The 18,316-nt window shown below is 39.0% G+C and overlaps 1 protein-coding gene across 1 annotated transcript in view; it reads right to left on the bottom strand.

Moving 5' to 3' along the window:
* Window positions 1–2,834: 2,834 nt before the first annotated feature.
* The window catches only part of LOC119422521 (ephrin type-A receptor 6-like), an 85,771-nt gene continuing 70,289 nt past the window's right edge, over window positions 2,835–18,316 (bottom strand). The window contains 12 exon segments of the mRNA XM_037689901.1: window positions 2,835–2,964; window positions 4,081–4,230; window positions 4,919–5,112; window positions 5,536–5,685; window positions 6,172–6,381; window positions 6,477–6,546; window positions 6,881–7,157; window positions 7,698–7,823; window positions 12,248–12,315; window positions 13,920–14,025; window positions 14,336–14,498; window positions 15,159–15,283. Coding sequence (XP_037545829.1) covers window positions 2,850–2,964; window positions 4,081–4,230; window positions 4,919–5,112; window positions 5,536–5,685; window positions 6,172–6,381; window positions 6,477–6,546; window positions 6,881–7,157; window positions 7,698–7,823; window positions 12,248–12,315; window positions 13,920–14,025; window positions 14,336–14,498; window positions 15,159–15,283 — 1,754 coding nt within the window. The 3' untranslated portion in view covers window positions 2,835–2,849.

Genomic DNA, 18,316 nt, shown 5'->3' with positions numbered 1-18,316 from the left:
GTTTTTTGTTATTTTTCTTTTTTTAGCCATCCTATTTGTTAAAAAAATTAAAAAATCTGTATGCTTTTTTTTTTATAACTGTCTATTGTTGTCATCTTTCTTTGTTGAAATCAGGTCTCTCTTATAAATGAGTCCTCGAGGCTCAATGGGATTAACCTGTCTAAATAAAGGTTGGATGGCTGAGAATCTTCACCAGCGTGCTAATTTTCTCTTAATCGCATGGTAAGACATCCTAAATTCCTTGCACTTTGCTGACAGAGCCAGTCATTTTGTAATATTTAAAGTCTAAATTTTGGGGCTTTCTGAAATTATAATGAAAATTATGATTCAAGTAATGACAAAAAATATTTGCACTTTACATTCATAAATTTGAATAAAATTATTTGTAGAAATCAGGTAGGGGTAAGACTTTTGTGATTCACTCTTTTACACCAATGTAATACATAATATATTAATACACTATAATACTCTCATGAACAATATATTTTAGAGGACACCACTGTTGATTTTTAATTCAATCCTATTTCTGGAAATCTTAATGCCCATCCATCCATTCATCCATTATATTTACCTGCTTCTTCGTTTTTGGGTCACGGGGTCACTGGCACTCATGTCCAGCAGTCACTGTGCGAGAGGCTGGGGACACCCTGGACAGGTGTACAGTCTATCACAGGGACGCATAGAGACAAACGAGACAACCATTCACTCTCTCACTTTCACCTAGGGACAATTTAGAGTTACCAATCAGTCTAACATGCATGTTTTTGGTCTGTGGGAGGAAACTGGAGCACCTGGAGAAAACCCACGCATGCACAGAGAGAACATGCAAACTCCACCCAGAAAGGACCCAGGCCGGGATTTGAACCGGTGACCTTCTTGGTGAGAGGCAACAGCTCTACCAACTGTGCCACCGTGCCACAGAAATATTAGTGTTTATTTCAAAATTCCAAGATTTCCACATTGTCATGAATTAAAAGTTGATTTGTGCTCAAAGGCAGAGTTGACATGTTTAACAAACACGTAGAGCTGTAGCTGGTCAGAACGTGGCTCGTTCCTTTAGTGGATTGCCATAAAGACAAGTACAAAATGTACAGCAGTTCAAAAACAGCTAGCATCTTTTGCAATTGTATTTGTAAACTTGGAAATAAATAAATACATTAAATAAATGAATAAACTTATCGTCAATTCTATAAAAACTTGGCACATATTCTGCATTCATTGAGGCCATTTACCTTTTATCCATAAACTTTCACACGTAACTCATCTGGTAACACTTCATGGTAGGAGGAATAAAACTAAGTATTAAAATATAGTTGTTTATTAAGGAACAAACTTAATGAATAAAACATACAACTTCCACAAGACTTTTTGTACAGGACATACTGTATTATTATAAGACAACATACATGTATCTAAAAAAACAAAGAAAATTGACATTCACTGGTCTTCAGATCAAAAACATGATTCGATTGATCATTTTTATTCATGATATTTGGCAAATTGTTTGACTAATCAGCATGAAATATTAAAACTGCATGATATCTCATGCACCACCACATAACTCCCTCACCATCTTCCCTTGTCTTGAGGTAACAGACTAAACCTGTCAGAGTCAGTAGAAACCATTGGATTGTCATTTGGAAAGAGAAGAGGTATTGGTGAAAACTTCATCGACAGCAGAGAGACGAACTCCTAAAGTCAAGTGAATGCTAGTTTCTGCTGAGATGATAAAAGACGGCGTTTGGCCGATGCTGACAGAGGTTGGTTGTTGTGGAGGCTGTCCATCGGATGATACATGAGATGATAAGTGCATGTTGATTAGACTGCATGAGGTCCAGTAACAGGATCACTCTGACATGAGCAGCATGTTATACTGGTAACACCCAACAGTCTGGTGTTTGTGCAGTTAGTTGGATGATGATGATGCCGAGGAGCTCCTGCTCAGTGTGTGAACACTGTCGGACTTTGTCCTGATGCATGCTCGATAATCCAGGTACCTAAATCTAACAAGGTTGAGTCAGGTCTTCTGAACCTGAAGGAGAAATCCCACACAAGACAGGCCCCAGAGCCATGTGGACATTCTAACTGGGCCTTCCTGAAAGCAGATAAGCAATAATCCAAACAGGACTCCAGCCAGCCATCGAGTGAAAAGAAGGACCCCAGACCCAGACCAGTGGTCATTCATATGTTGCAGGAGTTTCAGAGAAACTGAGACATTTATTTTCTAAACATGACGTCTCAGTGGCTTTCAAATCCCAATATACATTACGGCAAAGACTGGTCCATCCCAAAGATCCAGTCCCCCAGCACAAGCAAAGTAATATTGTATATACTGTTCAGTGTCAGGAGGGCTGTGATCAGTTCTACATCAGGGAAACTAAACCACCACTGGCCAAAAGGATGGACCAGCACAGAAGAGCAACATCATCAGGCCAGGACTCTGCAGTCTACACTCATCTGCAGGCCAGAGGTCACTCTATCAGGGATGAAGATGTTCACATCCCTGATAGAGACAAACGCTGGTTTGAGAGGAGTAAAGGAGGCCATCTTTGTGAAATGAACCCACACACCTTTGTGCCCAAATGTCTTACAATGCTATTATTGCGAGTATCACTCAGCCCTCTGTGACTAGCAAGCGGCCATCAGGGAACCAATGATTGATTGTTAGGCTGATGGTCCTCCTTTTGCATGCAAACAACTAGTTTTGGCTGTTACAAGCAAACTGATTGATCCTCAGCTCCTCAGACTGAAGAAGTCTTTTCGATAAAAGACGAAACGTTTAAACAAAGAACCCGTCCAGAGGACCTGACTCGACCTTGTTAGACAGTCTGACTTTGTGTGAATCGGGCTCAAACTTGAAAGCCGCTCTGCTGGATGTGATGGAGCTGCAGTCGAAGAGACTGAATGCTGCTTATGATCCGCCTCTGGTGGCCAATCAAACACACACCGATGCGTTTGATGTCGCTGGAAAAGAGACCAAGATTTATTCAGTTGGGGGAAAAAAGCATCAAACAAACGTACTCAAGGGAAAAATTATCAAGTTGGAATGACATAATAAATGTCAGTTTCACCTGGTAAAAATCTAATTGTAAAAACAGAAAACAGAAAGCAACAACAAAATACTGTGCCAAATAAATTGTGTAATATAGAACGTTTGTTAACTTTTACAATAAAAGTTTAAATTTAAAATAGTTCAAGGTGATCCATTAGCCACTAAAGCCAACAAAGTTAATGACATTTTTAATATGAATGCAATCAAAATATTTTAAATTACATCCTTGTCTTTCTTTGATGGATTGCAATTCAGAATGCATTTCAGATCAACATCAGTTTAGGAAAATGTCTAAATACAGCCACACCAAACTTTAGCTTATGATCAGTAAAACTGACTAAGTTTTAGCTATTTTTGTGTTGACTACTGTTGATTAGCTGCAGCACCATGAATTAGATCGGCTCTGGAAAATAATCATAGACAGACATCCAATAATAACTTTTTGAAAACTTTAATAAACATCCAATGTTTCAAGATATATTTTAAAAACAGACAGAGTCTACTCAAACAGTAAATGCTAAAGCTTTAAGCAAATATCTGAGTAACCCTCAGAGTTTGTGTAGGGAATGGCTCAACATCTAAATTTCAACAAATTATCTAGAAAACTGACAAATTAGGAGCACTTTAATTAATTAAATTAATTAATTAACTTTAATTAAGGTCATTTTTTGTGACAGTCAACATAAATTAGATTGTCTCCAAAAGGTAACCTCTTGCAGATGCACATTCTTTAATTTTTTGCTGAAATTTTCCATAAAATCCATCCAGTGGTTTATGGGATATTTTGCTAACACACAGAGACACAGACTCAGACAAGGGCAAATACATTATCGCCCTCCTTTGCCTTTTTTACAAAACAGAGCCATTTTAATAATCTTAAAATATTTCACAGCAACGTTATTAGCAAGGGCGATTTTAAACAAGATAAATTGCAACTGAACGCTGAGCCTCTGCTCCACGTTTTCTAAAACATATTGCTCGAATCAAATGGGCTCCTTTTTTAGACTCAACAATTTGGCTGTACTCACTCTATACTCATGGTGGAAATAGAATCCAGCGTAGTGTATCCTGCTGCCAAGAAGTTGCTCTTGTACTGGCACATTTTGATGGAGTCGAGCCAGTCCCCGATGGAGATGAACAGGGGGTAGTCTGGCATGTCCTCTGGGGAGTCGGTAAAACTGAGAAGACAAACAGAATGTTAACTCAGGTAGAAATGCATGGTGGTATACCTAAACTAAAGTTTATCTGATAAGTGTATAATAAAAATTATTAGAATAAATAAAATCTTTATAATTTTCCTTTTTTTAAGTGCCGTACAATTGTACAGCGTTGCATTCTACAATTTTTTTTTCTCTGTAGAAATACGCTGAGATCCCTTAACTTCTTTAAAAATGTTATTGTTGCATATGTGCTCTGTTTTGTATTCTTCTCCTACTTTTGCTTTTTAGGTACTGTACCGCTACTTTTAGCTTCTAGCTGATACATTTAGCCTTTTGCTAGCTTTTTGCAACATTTAACTTTTAGCTAGCCCTTAGATATGTTTGCTAGCCTTTTGACGAGTTTGGCTTTTAGGCTTACTGCTTTTAGCATGCGACTACTTTTGGTTGTCAGCTAAAATGTTGTTTCCTTTAGCTACTTTTCTGCTTCTTTTAGCTTTAACAACTCTGGTTCCGTTTCTTTAACACATTTCAGCAGTCGTTCAAGCTTCAATGTTCACATTGCACTTTGGAAAAATGCAGTTTCTCTAGTATTAATTGTCATAATTTCAATAAGCATTTACTGATGCAAATAAAGGAGTATTTCAACTTTTTCTGATTACTCTGAATCAACTCAAAGTCATTGTATTATTTTTATATAGTGGCATACCTCATAGCATCATTGAAAAGAGTTAGTATACTGCTGGGATTTATTATGAGTTTGTCGAGAGAGGAGAGAATGTCATTAAAGTGTGGCCGTTGGCCCCCCTCCTTCTGCCAGCAATGCAGCATCAGCTGGTGCAGGAGCACCGGGCAGCCGACAGGTGAAGGTAGCCGGTAGCCTTCTTCAATTGATAAAATGACCTGAGAAGAACATCAGAGAAAAAGTGTTCAAAGTAAAACACAGCAATCAGTAAGAGTTTTTATACAAGTCAATTTTTTTGTTGAACAGACAAAACGTGACATAATTTATATCTATCTATGCCGCCATAATGGTGGACAGTCATGCTTGTGGCTGTTTTTGTCTGTTAGCAAGATGGATTTTAATGCAACTCTTAGAACTTAATTATTAGACATAAATTTATGACTGATTAACTTTTAAAGTCTACCCAGTTCACGATGGTTGCCACAACGTGATGGTTCTATGGTTCTGATTCAGTCACCGTCATTCCATACCCAGTGTAAACCTTTGTATAAGACATTAACATGCAGGGTGGTGGGGGATATACATTCCTTCAAGGAAAGCTGCTTTAATCATGTTTTAATTTTAATAGAAGCAAAACTTACATCCTGATTGGACATTTCCCAGTAGGGCCTTTCACCATATGACATCACCTCCCACATGACGATGCCATAGCTCCAGACATCACTAGCTGAGGAAAACTTTCCATAAGCAATAGCCTCTGGTGCCGTCCAGCGTATCGGTATCTTTCCTCCCTACCACAAAAAAGTAATAATAATAAGACTCTTGACCAGATGGGAGTGGGAAAACAATGAGTTGTTAAGAGGGAGGAGAAAATGCTCAGATTTTGAAAGAGTGCTTTTGGTACTTTCTGACAAGGGTGAGTTCTGTTTTATCACTGTTTAGTTTGAGAAAATGATTAACAAACCACTGAGTGAGCTCTCTTAGACAAGCAATGAGGATGGAAGGTTGAAGGGTAGAATTAGGATTGGCGGACAAGTAGAGTTGGGTGTCTTCTGCATAGCGATGAAAATTAATACCAAATTTATGAACAAAATGACTAGGGGATAAAGGAAGATGATAAAGAGGAGTGTCCAAGGACAGAACCTTTGGGTATACCAGCATAGACAGGGGAAGACTGAATGGAAAGATTGAAATAGTATGAACAATAAAGTGACACAAAATAAAGTTAATGTTTGTTTGAGGACAAAGCTCTGTTTCATGTGTACATCAATACTCACTGTGGTTGTGTAAGATGCATCAGAGTCATCCTCCAGAACTCGGGACATGCCAAAATCAGACACCTTACAGATCAAGTTCTCATCCAGTAAAATGTTCCGAGCAGCCAGGTCTCGGTGAACGTAACCCATATCTGAAAGGTAAGTCATGCCCACTACGATGCCGCGCAGCATGCCGACCAGCTGGAGCACCGTGAACTGACCATCACGTGCCTGGAGATGTCAGCAGAAGAAGAGACGGCTGGTTTGACGTGAAGAAGTCAAGGTTGTCATGAAAGTTGTGTACATGTTTGCACCTTTATCCTTACCCGGAGGAATGAGTCGAGCGCACCATTTTCCATGTACTCCACTACTATCATCACTGGTCGACCTGAAGAAGTGGACAAAATACTGGATTTAAGTGACATAAATATAACTATAGTGATCTTGAGGTGCAAAACACAAACATAATAGATGGAAAAAAATCAAAGTTAACCAATACACAACATGATTTTAACATACACAACAGAAAGCATATTCAAAAAGTATGCAATTCCTTGAAGGAAAACATTTTACCCAGCTCTTTTTAATGTGTAGACATAAATCATTTCATGTGAAGTACTGAAAAAGTTATCGCTATTTTGGTCAAGCTTTGAGAAAAATGAAAATTCTGCTTTTGTAACATTTTGTGTCTTCTATATTGGTGAGTTTTGTTAAACTATAGTTGCCAAATAGAGCTACAGGAATAAATCAAACTGATATAAACTGTTGTAAAACACTTAGACACCCAGTCCTTCCCTCATAGAAACGCATGAAGAGCTTACTCTTGGTGACTACTCCCTCCAGCCTGATGATGTTTGAGTTGTTGAACTGTCCGATGATCGAGGCCTCACGCAAAAATTCTCGCCTCTGCTGCTCAATGTAGCCACCTTTAAGAGTTTTTATAGCCACAGCAATGTCTTTCCTTCCAGGTATCCGTAAGCGGCCGCTGCAGACTTCTCCAAATTCACCTGCAAAAGCACAACAAAACTAAATAATAAATATCTACAACTGTAAACATGATTGTCCCTCTGTCATAAATGCATACATCTTTTTGTTCATGGTAAAGTAGAAATATCCTTAAAAAAAAGAGAAGAATAAAACATGTAACTGCATGTTCCCTCCACTAGATGAAGATGTTGTGACAGAAAACCTTCAAACATCCTGTACCTACCCCATAGCATTAAGGATTTTAAAGAAAGAAAAAAAAATCTGCTATTAATAAATCCTCTTGATTAGGGTTAGCAGTTTTCCTTCTCTTAGCTAAAAATCTGTAGATTCCTTTGAAATTACCACAACTTCTAATGAAGGCAATCAAAATCTAAAGTCAAAACCTTGTTTTTCTTTAACAATGTTCTCAACATAAAAAGTCTTTATTAAAAGAGCCCCATAGTTATCAGTAAGGCAGTTATACCAACTGATTTAATGTCATTTTATAGAAATATAACTTACATTTAGATTATGATGTACACTTAACAGCCTTCCACTATCAGAAGAAACAGTGATCCTACCTGCACCGATCACTCTGTCAATGCAGATGTATGATGGGTCGATTTCTTTGGCAAATTCTTCCACAGCCAGCGTGGGATCTTCATACGTGTCTGGATCCACATAGGTCTTTATCCCCGAGAATGGGACTGAAATGAAAGAGACACACAGCAGCAAACTGTCAGATGTTTGGCTCGAAGTTTGTAGCCCAACAAGGGTTTAGAAAATCTCCATGTAGTTTAAAATGCATCAGTAAAAGTAAACAAGTTTATTTCGGCTGCTCCCTCCTTCAGGAGTTGCCCCAGCAAACAAACTCACATGAAAGATTTGGCAATTTGCCCTTCCTGATGCAACCTGCGCTCGAACCTGCAATCTCTGAATTACAAGACCACGGCACTGACCACCAAGCTGCTGAAACCCCAGGTCAACTACATCAGCTCCCTGCAGCCACATCTGACCGCCTGAGGATCATCGGCTTGATGAGCAACAGGAGCATCAACGGCTGCAGAGGACATTCAGCAGGTGCTGGAGCATTACCTGCCAACGGGCCTTGTATCTGGGTATTGCATGCAGTTTTATGCAGTGTTACACTTTCATATGGGCTATAGAATTAAAGGTTAGGAAGGTATTTTAGATTATTTTGATGTCACGTTAAATCCTAAAACTTCACAGGAACCATAGTTGTTGTTCGATCAAATCTCCAGGGGATGGAGACACTGTTCAAGAAAACTGCAACTTGGCAAGGAAGCTTCAAAGCTGTTAAAATTTCTTTGAAACTTATTATCATAAATTGTTTTGTAAACTACTCAAGCAAACACTTTCCTCTGTTGGAGAACAACGAGGAGATATTGCACATTAGTTTGTCCAAATATCCAACAATTTTCAGTCAGGTCATCTGGAAAATTTATTTTTTTGTGCTGAAACATTTCACCTTCCATCCAGAAGGCTTCATCAGTCAAGGAAACACACAACAAAACTGATTCTTCCCCCAACAGCTTACTCCAAAGTGGAACACACTCCCCCTCCTCCGGTGCCGGCCCTCTCCCTTGTCGACAGTCATGTAAAACTGGTTCAAAACCAACGAAGTCCATGCTCAGTATTCCAGATGACCTGACTGAATATTGTTGGATTGTATACCTGAATTATTGCACATGGACTTTGTTGGTTTGTTCAAATATATTTTAATCTTCTTTAATCATATCCCTCCTCTATATGTTTTGGTGTGACTCATTCAGATTTCAGAGTTATTTCCTGACATAAGCATTGTATAAAGTTTAGAACGAGTTTCAGGATGATTAATACATTTATAAATGTTATCAAATACAAAAACACTTGATCACTGGCTTAACATTTTAGAAAGAAGTTAGATAATTTGTTTTATTTTGTTATTATATTTTCAGTTTTCAGTCTGTCAAAAGATGGAAACTCTCAAAAAGGATAAAGAAAGATGTGAGAACGAGCCCCAAAGCTGTAAAAAAAAAGCTCCAGGAACTCTATAACCTCAGTTTGTCTGAGGCTGAGGATGCTGCTGCATGATGACGGGGTCCAAATAATAACTGGAAGCAGCCCGTGGTACACCTCCAACAGATGAGCTTGGGACTAAGTGTACTTTACAGCTGTGTCAGCTCACAGTGTGGAAGGTTGAAAACTTTGTTGGAAAAAGATTTGAGTTTGGAGACCACATTCCTCTCAATCTCCAGAGTTTCTAAGCTCAGGCCTGAAGACGAAGGAGAAGAACGAGGAGGAGGAGAAAAAGACGAAGAGAAAAGAGAAGAAAAAGTCTTTGTTTCTAACGGTTTGTTGAGCCTGCAGGTATTCTCTGCTCATTATTTTGTCCAGTACATGATTTTTTTTTAAATGTCAAAACTCATTCTGCTCTTCTTTTCTTTTCTTTTTTTAAAGTAACTCAAATAAGTAAATTCAAATATTTTGTTTTATTGGTTATAATAGCTTATAAATCCGACAATTGGAAAACAAAAGCACGTTTTCTTTAACGACACCCCAGCAGGGCTGTGGAGACGTGATTCACCGTGTTGTGATATTTTTGTCTTAACAGTCTTGTTTGTCTTGAATCAATCACAAATCCTCACACCCGGACAGGGTGGAACGGCTCTCTCAGGAGCCCCACTCGAGCCCTGCAGGTCTCCGATTGGAGCTAAAAGATACCAATTGTTGCTGTCGGACACAGAGCAGCGTGTTGTTCCCTGAGAAGGGCACGTCTTCCCGATGAGAGGATCAATAACTCACCACCTTCTGTAAATGTGGCCCTGTAATTTGGTGAACACTGTAATTCTGGACGTGTTTGGTCAAAGTTCAGTATTAAATGTACAGTTAAATGTCTTTTCCTTTTCTTTTCTGTCTTTTTAAAGGCTGACAGATTCAGAACAGAAGCTGATGTGTAACAACACAGTGGTCCAAGAGAGTATGCTTTCAATGAATTAACTTGTAAATCAATACAACAAACAACAATAAGACAAATAAATAGATAAGATTTTTTATTTTATTTCAGTATCCCTGCATATCACTGTTAGTGGAACATGTTTTAAACTTTAAATAATACTAATAATAATCTACTTTAAATGTAATTGGGAAAAGATAGTTTGTTTGTATATATATATGTATATATGATATCATATGTTACAGGGAGATTTAATTTACATTTTGACTAAAACTGACCGAGATTGACCCTTTGACAAAGATTTAATTGAGCTCCCTCTTGTTTTTCCTTTCCACTGTCTCCTCTGTGCTTGCTCAGGATGTGAGACTAGATGAAGTGAGGATTCAGCACAATCTGCTGCTTCCTTAGATAGATCACTTTGACAAATGTTTTTTTTAATGTATGTGAATGTTTTTGTACATTGTCCTGAGACAACTTCTGTTGTGACTGTGCGTTTTAGAAACAAATTAAATTGAATTGAATTCATAGATATAAGTTGCAACTTTTTATGTCTAAATCGGTGGTTTTCAGTCCTGGTCCTTGAGTTGTTTCCTGGCTCTGCAGCCCTTCTTCGAGTTCCTCCAAAGTTTATTAATCACTCAGTAAAACCAAGGGTGTCAAAGAAGAGAAACAACTAAAACATACAGAACAGTGTTCTTCAAGGAACAGGACTGGGATCCACCAGTTTAAAATATAGGAGCGATTGCACTTGTGTAGTGGACTAGGCCTATGTCAAAACTGACCAGATGGACAGAAACTGTCATTTCATTGATTTGAATCCAGAAATACAGTTTAGACCCATCCTGAGACTTTCTTTCTTGAATTAATCAAGTGGAAAAAGACAATTCTCTATGATCATTATTATTTTACAAATGTTTGATAATCAAATTGTGTTAGTTCAAACAATGTTTACATGTTGAAGTGAACTACTCATTTTTATTTACTTAAACAGTAGTAATGATTTTTATTCCTCAATTCAAAGTGAAATCAAGTTAGAGTACATTACAGAGTAATGATTCAATTTCTTGATCGTCTGCTTTGAAAGTGAGCAAATTTGTAAGTGTGTTAGAGTTCAGGTTTCGGTCAACTAAAAAGTTTACTGAAAAGAAATGTCATGTTTAACTTTTACAGCAAGATACTGAGTAGAGACGCCACTAAGACTGGTTTTCTCCAACAATCTTTCTGTCTGTTCTTAAACAATCTTAATCTCTATCCTTGACTTTCCATAACACCTTACATCACAAACCACACCTCTGTTCTGGTCCATCCACCAATCAAAAAGCTCTCAAATGAACCGGAAGTATAGCCTGTTTAAATGTGGCAACTTCCCAGTTCAAGAGTAGAGTTCAAGGGTTGTGGAATCCAGAGTGCAGGGAGTTTGGGAGTCCGTGAATGCAACCGCAGGCATTCATGGATACTGCTAAACCAAACAAGCTGAACCAGAGACGATTTTGGGAATTATAACTTCTGTTTGGATAACCTCACACGGCTCTCTAGGTATTTGGCTGTCTCACTGAGACGCTGAACAGTGATTGGAAGTAAGACTCCACGCCGGAACTGATCTATCTTCAGAAAAGGTAAAAGTCGACCTTCACCGAAAGTGTACTGTTTGGGACAAGCTGAGTTCCGAAGGAGCGTGCACGTTCTGGTTAAAACAGATAAATTCCCTCACACATCTCTCTGTAAGATAAATCTTAATTTTCCATCTTTAAACTCTCCTTCTGCTAGAAAATCAATCACCGCCGTGTGAATTGATGTCTGCTGTTCTGCTGAAAAGTGAAAACAATCGCCGTATTGTTCTCACTTCCTGTAAAGCTGATTATGTTGTTGTTTTCATATTCTGCCAAATTAATGTAAATGTGTGATGTGTTAAACTTGATTCTGTTAATAAATGACCCACTCGCTTGGTGAGTCAAAGATAATTAACGTCTCACGTCCACATTTCTGTTAAATTCAACGCACGAACATCACACAGTCCAGAAAGATGAGTGAACCCGTTTAATGTATGAATATATCTCAGGATATGTCATACTACACTTGTCACATTCTGCATCTTTGTCAGCTTTTGTTAATTCCTGAAATAAACTTAGGATAAAAGAAAATTCAAACACAAGATAAAAGCTTTCCTTTCAGTACCGTGACCGCTGTGGAAGCGAGTCCTCTTCTCCTCTGACTTCATCCTGGCTTTAATGTATCCTTGACACCTGCACAGGTGAACACATTAGAGAAAGTATAAGAATCATTTTCTGAATCACACAAAACCTCCTCTGGTTATTCAATGTCAGTGTATTTATATAGCACATAAAAACAACTAAAGTTGACAAAAGTGCTTTATAATTTAGTCAAAGTAAAATGAAAACAAGAAAAAAGAAAAAGAAAATTAATTTTGTGTCACACAGGATTCACAATGAAATACAACACAAAAAAAAACTGAGCTCTAACTTGTTCTCAAACTTTGTTTGGATCAAACGTATGGAAAACAGATGAGTCTTGAGCGAAGATTTAAAAGTCTCAACAGTCTCAGCTCAACCAGGAAGTGAAGTTCACCCACATGTGATACATGTGTATTGCGCCGCTCGGGGTGGCTGCATGTTGGAGTAGCTCATTCATTATGAGTTATTGCTTTTGAAAACTTTAATTCCTCTTTTTTATAGATGTAAATACATTTTTTCGCAAGATTATTTACTCTGGTACTGGATGCTGTGCAGCTGGAAGGACTTCTACTGAAACATTATTACTTTGGGGCATTCGTTATGATGCGTAACCATGGCAACAAGTTTTTTTTTTTTTTTTTTTTACAATCAGAAGCAGCTGATTAACATCCCAAAAGCTCAATAATATCTTAGCAGCCCCAAATCTCAAATGAGTTGAAAAGGAGGCGCCGCGGACGAATTCCCGTCAACCTGGTGGCAGTGCTCGAGTACCTGACCGATACTGGAGCTGGTGGGAAACTCAGCTTGTGACAATGGGAGGACTGGAATCATCCCCCAGCACCTTCAGCTGTGTGTCCGTGGCGACGAGGAGCTCTGCAGACTGCTGGGAGGAGTGACCATCGCTCAGGGAGGAATTCTGCCCGGCATTCGGGCAATCCTGTTGCCCAGGAGGACCGAGAGGCTCGCCTGATCTGACAGCAAGCTGGATCCGGGTGGACGGATCGGTATCTGTGGCCAGATTCTTCAGATTTGCTGCAGGAGATCCTTCCTGCCCAAAGCTATCGGTGTCTAACAACTCTATAATGAAACCAGGACGATGAGCTACAACAACACCTAATTTCCCTTTGTGATTAATAAAGTATTTTTGAATTGAATGTACAAAGAACAATAAATGAATCATGTATTTTCATTAGTTGTGATGATTTATTTTAAGCTAAAGTGAAATATCATGATCCCACCTTTTCAGAGAACATTTTAAATTCTGATCTCAAAGATGAATCCTGCAGCTTGTGTCAGTTAAATTCAGATAAATGATCCAGATTTTCTGCTCATTTTTCACAGCTCTTTAAAGATGTGCCTAAACGATAAAACCCTGTTAACCGGGGGTGAGGTGAAGACAACAGACCGGGCACACTTTTGGAGGTTAATGGAACGGAGCAAACGGCTGGTACATGCATTACATGCTGGGTAATTAGGCAGAAAATTGGTTCAGCCATTTGGAAAATAAGAATGTCTACAAAAAAAGAGTCCATTAACAGATTTTAGGTTGCAGCATTACTCTGCAGATTATGAGAAGCAAAAACTTGTTTGTGTGCATCAGCGTGTGCAGTTTAGTGCTGACAATCCGGTGAAAGAGAAAAGAATAAAAGTCTCACCGTCCAGTGATGAGGAGGAAGAGGGTGAGGATGACGAGGAGGGAGAAGCCACCTACAGATGCTGTGACAACCACCAGAACCTGACCCTGATCTGCAACATCTGGATCTGGGAAAAAGGGACGAAGAGTGGAAATTATTAAAAATAATAGCAACTGATGAAACGTTGAGTTTTACTGATTCGCTTTATAAGAACAATTATAAAAAGTATTTAAGAATTTGTATTATTGATTAGCAAATAATTAATTCCTGTTGTTTTGGAAGTCTTGAAATTTCATAACAAAAACATATTCTAAACCTAAATATTTCCCAACCGTTAGTAAAATATTCAGCTCTCCTTGCAAACATTAATTATGTGCAATTCCTCCCTAAAACCAGTTCATATAATAATAACAAAAAAAAAAACGCCGGCATCGTACCCTCGGCTGCTGTCGCACACTCAAAGTTGTGGCTGTAAGCTGTGAAGCCCGCTGCAGTGCGAGCGCGCACGTGGAAGACATAAACAGTTGAGGGTCTGAGGCCCGTTACCAGCACGCTGGCGGTTCTGGTCCGTGTTGATGAGTAGCTCAGCTGCTCTTGCTCCTGTGGGAACAGAAACAGACAGGCAGCGGTTATAAACAGGATGTTTGTGTCCAAATTTGAACACAACGTCCAAACACAGAAACTTTATTCTATTATCACAAAGTTTGTTTTCTCAGTCATCCAGGTATATAACAACAAAAAAGGTTGAATCATGTCATCTGGACTTCGTTTTTTGGTTAAAAAGAAACGTTTCGCCCCTCATCGTGTTTTTGAAACCATTAGTGAAAAGGCCAGACTTCAGGGGTATCTGAGGCAGGCTTGAAACACAAGAGTCAGGGTGGCTTCTGGGTAATACCAGATGGCTAGGCCTCAGACTGACGAAGCCTCTTGGATGAGGGGCGAAACGTTTCTTTTTAACCAAAAAACGAAGTCCAGATGACATGATTCAACCTTTTTTATTCTATTATATTTCAGAACAGATGGTGACAAAATCAATTATGTTATTTATTATTATTTATTAACCTTTATTTAACCAGGCACATCTCATTGAGATCATATGGAGCCCTTGACCTGAAGGCAGCCTAACATGCATGTTTTTGGTCTTATTATTATTTTTTATTTAACTTTATGTGTCCAATTAATCTGTGAACAGTGATTGACATATTGCACATGTGTTTCTTCCAATTTTATTTTTTATTTTTTCTTAACTGAATGATTTACCTTCTCGTAGTATTTCACTTCATAGTCCAGAATCTCTGAAGGAGGTGGTTCCACTTCTGACCAGGAGAGGGCGATGCTGCTGTAAGTGGCCCAGTCTTTCTTCACTGTCCCCAAAAAAGCAGGACCTGAAGTGTCCCCAAAGACAAGAGACATTCAGAAGGCATGAGCAACCTGTTGGGGTAGGCTGTGCTGAACATCAACAGTCCAAGTGTCCTTCCACGTGATGAACAGGAGGATAAATGTCAATGTTACAAGATTCTTAACAAACAGCCAACAGTTTGTTCCAAAATGACGAGATAATTAAATAAATAAAGCATAAAAACTCAAGAACAGTTTCAAAATTTGCTGTAGACCAGAGATTTCCACAATCGCCTGCTTAATTAAAGGCACGTTCAATAAAGAAATGCACATCACCCACCACCTTTCATAACAGAGTCTTCAACTAAGATAAGATGAGAAGTTATAATCATTGACGTCAAACTTTGTAAATAACCTCATCCACAATCAGATCTAAGAAGATGTGTTAGCACTCGGAGCATGTGTTATGAATCAATCTTAGCTAATAGATCATCAAATCTTATTTCAGAATCTCTAAAATTTGCCAAACTACAGACGTTTGAGTTGGTTGACAATGAGTTGTGGTGGCCATTTTAAATTGGCATGACCCCAAAAATTATTCAGCTGTAGATTAACTTCCAGTGATTGTTAAAAAAAAGTTAAATTAAAATCTGTTTAATGGTTCATGAGATATTTTGCTAACAGACAGACAGGACTGACAGCCAAAGTTTATACAATGTGTAGATCTCACCTGCTCTGCTGTGAATGATGCTGAACCACTACCACATCCAATTTTAGCTCAGTATCTGTAAAATTAGCTGAGTTATCACTGGTTACTGGTTTGCTTAGCTTTGGTGGCCATCTTGAATGGAAGTAACTCTAAAAGTTAACCAGTTGTAAAAAATAAAACAAGTCAGTGGTTCATGAGATCATTTGCTAACAGTAGACAAATATGCACACAGACATGAGCAACAACATTCTTGCCTCTGTCCTTTGGCAGAGGGCAATAAAAAGCAAAGTTAAGTGAGTAAACAAGAGACCTGCAGACGAGACAGCAGTTCCCAAAAGGGTCAAGAATTGATCCAAACATTTCAAGATTTAAAAAAGTCAAAGCAGCCCAACAAGCATCTGGAACGATGTTTACAAGAAGTGCCACAGATGTCTTCACCCTTCGGCTTTCAGAAGACAATCCCACATCACGCAGCTCTGAGTAATGGTGGCAGTTTGAGAGAGAAATACCTCAGATATCACAGCGGGGTAAAAGAACGACAAAAACGGGCTTTTTCTACCAACTTCAGCGTAATGTGTGGCTACTTCTGAGAGGCATTTTTGTAAACATAACCCACCAGACCTACAGCAAACTGTGAAACATGTTTGACATCATCTCTGAGTCTGAGTGAACAGTTTACAAAATGCTGCCATGGCCGTCGCAGAATCACCTTCCAGAGATTCAAATATTTACCATCAATTATTCATAAAGGTGCTGCTTGAACAGAATATGGTTCAGCAAACTAACAGACTCGAGCCCTCTGCCACTGTTGGAGAGATCGGGAGCAGAAATCGAGAAGCAGCCGTGTCATAATTTCTCTTGTTACGTTGGAAAGCAGATAACCTTCAACGTGCAGAAGGCTACAAATTGGACGAGGATGTATCGCTACACGAGTCAGACGCTTCGGCGTGTCGATCCAGTGCTCACATCTTGTCAAGAAGCCAAGATTTCCTCGACGCAGATGGAATACTTCACAGTTCAACAGCTCAAATTAGAAATAAAGAGGAGGGAAAACGAGAATCAGAATCAGCTTTATTGTCACTGCACCGAAGCACAACGAAATTATATTAAAGTACAGCCCGTCAGAGTAAAACATAAACGACCGACATGGGGAAGACGGAGTGTCTGAGGCCGCGGCCTCATGGTGGGCGCTGCCATTTTCGTTAGATAGGAAAAGAGAAACATGGGGGAAGTGGAGTATAACAAAATTATATGTCACGCTGTGTCCTAGATGGGACACAGCGTGAAAGTTTAAAAAAAAACAACCTCAGCACAGAAACAGCAACATACTGATGACATCATAATACATGAATAGACGAGGAAGGCCGACGAAGGTGATGAGTTTGTCCGTGGACACTGCCTGATAGTCCCCATAGTCCTGAAAAGAGATAGTGCAGTGTCTATCAGCCGGCTCAGCTCTGATACAGGTCCACGGATGTCCTCGGGAAGGGAGCAGGTAGGGGACGGGGGGGAGCAAAGCTTCTTGTTCACATAACATCCAGGAGAGTTTGAGAGAGTTGGCCAATTCAAGGCTGACACAGGGGAGCCAGATTCAGATAACAACAGTTGTTTTGTGTCATGCTGACTCTGCTTGATTTTCTCTCTGCCTTATAATTCTACCGGTACGTCTCAATGGCGACTTCAAGCCGGGCAAACTTACAATGGCCAGAAAAGGCTGCCGATGTTTTCAGTATTTGTCGATATGCAAGGTAACCACCAACCCAAAAAGCAGAAATCCTGCTATCATTAATCCAATTATGTATGTATCTTCTACATCCTTAACGGACAATATGGACAGGCACACGATCTTCCACTGCCCCCAAGAATCCATTGTGTATCCAGCTGCAAGTGTCCCGTCAGGGCAAGAGGGCTCTCCTTCACTCTGTCTTCTTGTCGGGAACAATTTATTAGTTGCGTCGAGAGACCAGCTGACCAGATCCATAATTTACAATTTGTTAGATATGTAAAAAGAACTTGCTGGGAGCCAAACATAAAGACTGATTCTTGGGGAAAAAATACATACACCTGCCTTGCTGCCTTTTGTGTAAAAATGATCTCATGTTGAGAAATAATGGCGTTTAGTCAAACCTTGAAATTATATCTTTGTATAATATCACAATATTAAAAACCTACTGTAGAAACCATGTTAAATTGTATTGAGTTCAACCATTAATCAGTTGTAAATGTGCATCCTCATACTTTTATTTTCATAAAAATTGGTCCAGTGTTACAAACTGCAAACAGACTCAACTACAAGAGTAAATGCTAAAGATTGAAGTAGATTTATGCAATGTATAGCATGTCAGAAATGTAGCGGTTCATGGAAAATTTT

The sequence above is a fragment of the Nematolebias whitei genome, chromosome 2 (assembly GCF_014905685.2).
Source record: "Nematolebias whitei isolate Nwh7 chromosome 2, NemWhi1, whole genome shotgun sequence".
Lineage (NCBI taxonomy): Eukaryota > Metazoa > Chordata > Actinopteri > Cyprinodontiformes > Rivulidae > Nematolebias > Nematolebias whitei.
This window is presented reverse-complemented; position numbering and strand designations above follow the sequence as displayed.